Below are 2,700 nucleotides of genomic sequence, written 5' to 3'. Positions count from 1 at the left end.
CTAGAGGAGGGGGGGTGGAGGAGAGAGACAGATGAAGGCCCCAGGGCCACACCTAGTGCCCCCCACCTCCCGAACTCTTTGGGGTGGGGGTCAGGGTCAGAGCCTAGGGTCACACACGCACCTGCTTTGGCTCCCATGAGTACATCCCGAGCCAGGGTCCACCAGGTAAGGTTCTCAATCTGGAGAAAATGATCGGGATGGGGGTGTGGCAGGACAGGGCTGGGCCCAGACAGGGGCAGGGGTCAGGGATGGAAACTGAGCAGCTGAGTTCTAAAAGGGACAGGGGTCAAGAGCTAGAAAATTCCAGAGTCGCAGAGGGTCAGGGGTCAGAAGGGGAACCGGAGTCAAAGTTTGTTAAAGGTCAGGGGTCACAGTCAGGGGCTGGGGTTAGGCTCACCTGAGCCCCGTGGGGGGCTGGCGTCAGCAGGCTCCCGGCCACCACCACGACTCCACTGAGCAAAAAGAGTGCGACGGCAAAGTGCAGGTAGTGGATACTGCCAAGGATGGCCGGCCGCGTGTCCGGGTCTCCGCAGAGGGGCGCGGGGTGCAGGAATTCCAGGACCAGCCTTGTGGCACCCACTGCCAGCCCCACCATGAGGCCCCAGAAGGCCCCCTGGGAAAGAGGATGCAGGGCAGGTGCATGGTGATGGGGGAGACCAGGGTTCCCCCAGCACACACACAGGCTGGGGGGGTTGGGGGAGACAGGAAGCAGGCACAGCTTGTCCGTGGGAAGAGCACGGAGCCTGCCCCCAACGTCCCATCTGCGGCCTTAGCTGTCCCCATTCCCCACCCACCTGCTCGTTGGCGCGTGGCCAGAAGATGCCCAGAACAAAGACAGCGGTCACCGGGGGGGCCAGGGAGCTGGTCACGGACTGCATGTAGATGAACAGCTGCCCACTGTTGGAGTCCTGCAGGACGGGGATCCAGGCCACACTCACGCCGATGAGCACCACGATGACCAACCTGTGGGCAAGCAGCGTGTGCACTCGTCCCTCAAGCCCTTCCTCAATTCTCCCCCATCTCCCGGGATCACTAAGACTTCCTCTCCAGCTGCCCCCTGCCACCCCAGCTCCAGCCAACACCACACGCACCCCCGCAGCCTCTGGTGGGCTCCTCTGGGGAGGTGGCCAGCCCCACCCTTACCCAAACCCTCTGTCTTCCTGCCGCCCGCAGGTACGGTCCCCGACTCAGCCTCTCTGCTCCTTCTTGTCCCTGGCGAGGGCCCCCCAGGCCCCCACCAGGCTCTTCCCTTTGTCCTCAAGCTCTCATCCCACTTGCTTACCGTCTGTCTCCTCCTCTGGGCTGGATGCACCAGCCCCTCGCACACAGTAGGTGCTCAGTAAACATTTGGCAGTTTCAAGAATGACCTGCAGCCCCCATATATCAGCGAGACTGTGCCCCTGGCAGTTTCTCTAACACTGGTGGGATCTGGCAGGAGCAGGGCCTGTGGGGGGCACATGCCTCATCATGCCCGTAGCCCGGGCCTGCTGACCTGTGCCCATCGCAGGGTGACCTCTGTCCTAAGAGGGCAAGGGCTGGGGCCTGGTGTCTGGGTCTGGGTTTGGGTTGGGATGTGGACTCCTCTGCCCTGAAGACTGAGACCTCTGACCAGAGGAGCTCCTTTGCCTCCCTACCCTGTGGGAACTCCCTCTGGCTCTTGCCGGCCTCCCCTCTAGGTGGGAGCCCTCCGCCACAGGGACACGCTGCCCACAGTCAGCAGCCACCCATTTGGAGTCCCCCTGCCCCGAGTGCAGAGCACTGGGCCAGAAGCCCAGACTCAGTGACGAGTGGGCCCTGATCCCTTCCCAGCACTGAGAGTGGAGCAAAGAAAGCAGATGAGCCCATTACCCTGTGCTAAGGACAGGGCTGAGGGGGACCCAGAGGAACCATTAACCTAGGAGGGCTTCTAGGCAGAGGAGGACCTCCTCCAGTCTTTTTTTTTTTTCTTTTAAGATTTTATTTATTTATTTGAGACAGAGAACAAGCAGAGGGAGAATCAGGCTTCCCACCAAGCAGGGAGCCCGATGAGGGGCTCGATCCCAGGACCCTGGCACCATGACCTGAGCCAAACGCAGATGCCTAACGACTGAGCCACTCAGGCACCCCAGACCTCCTCCAGCTAAGGAGACGGAGCTGGGGTGAGGTGTCCCATCTGTTCCTCTCAGCTGAGTACCCCTCGCCCCTGTGTCCAGGCTCACTTGGACACCGCTCACCCCAATATGGGGGGTGGGCAAGGTCCCCTGGACCCTGGATCGGACGGCAAAGGCGAGAGAGGCCAAGTGTGCTGCTGGGGTGGGTCCTACCTGTCTGCTTACCTGCCCCGCCTCCCTTTCTTCCCTTCCAAGCCTGAGGGCGAGGGCAGAGGGAGGAGGTGTCTCCTTGATTAAGGCTTAATTAACCCTTAGCCTGGCAGGCGGGCGGGCACTGCCCTCTTCAAAGGCTTAGGCGGGCTCCATTAACACCCGGCCCACCCCGCCCTCCCCACGCGGGCTCCTGCGTCCAACACTGGACTCAGCATCTCTGTGCGGGGCCTGGTCGCTCCAGAGCGGCCCAGACTGGGGCCCTTGCCTTCCCGCTGCCCTCTAGGGCTTCCCCCTTCCAGAGGGACCCCAAGCCCAGAGGCTGTTCCTTCTGCCTAGAATACCCTTCTCCAACTCCTCCCCTGGCCGACCCCCTCTTCCTCCAAGACTCAGCTCCAGG

General features: G+C 62.1%; 1 protein-coding gene across 4 annotated transcripts in view; it reads right to left on the bottom strand.

The window, feature by feature from the left end:
* The window catches only part of SLC5A10 (solute carrier family 5 member 10), a 54,691-nt gene that overhangs the window by 367 nt on the left and 51,624 nt on the right, over positions 1-2,700 (bottom strand). For all 4 annotated transcript variants that reach the window (XM_080825853.1, XM_080825852.1, XM_080825855.1 and 1 more), the window contains 3 exons: positions 795-963; positions 398-613; positions 122-179 (listed from right to left, as the gene is read on the bottom strand). In XM_080825853.1, the coding sequence (XP_080681979.1) occupies positions 122-179; positions 398-613; positions 795-963 (443 nt within the window). The remainder of the gene's footprint in view (positions 1-121; positions 180-397; positions 614-794; positions 964-2,700) is intronic.

Source organism: Martes martes, assembly GCF_963455335.1.
Source record: "Martes martes genome assembly, chromosome: 16".
NCBI classification, from domain to species: domain Eukaryota; kingdom Metazoa; phylum Chordata; class Mammalia; order Carnivora; family Mustelidae; genus Martes; species Martes martes.
This window is presented reverse-complemented; position numbering and strand designations above follow the sequence as displayed.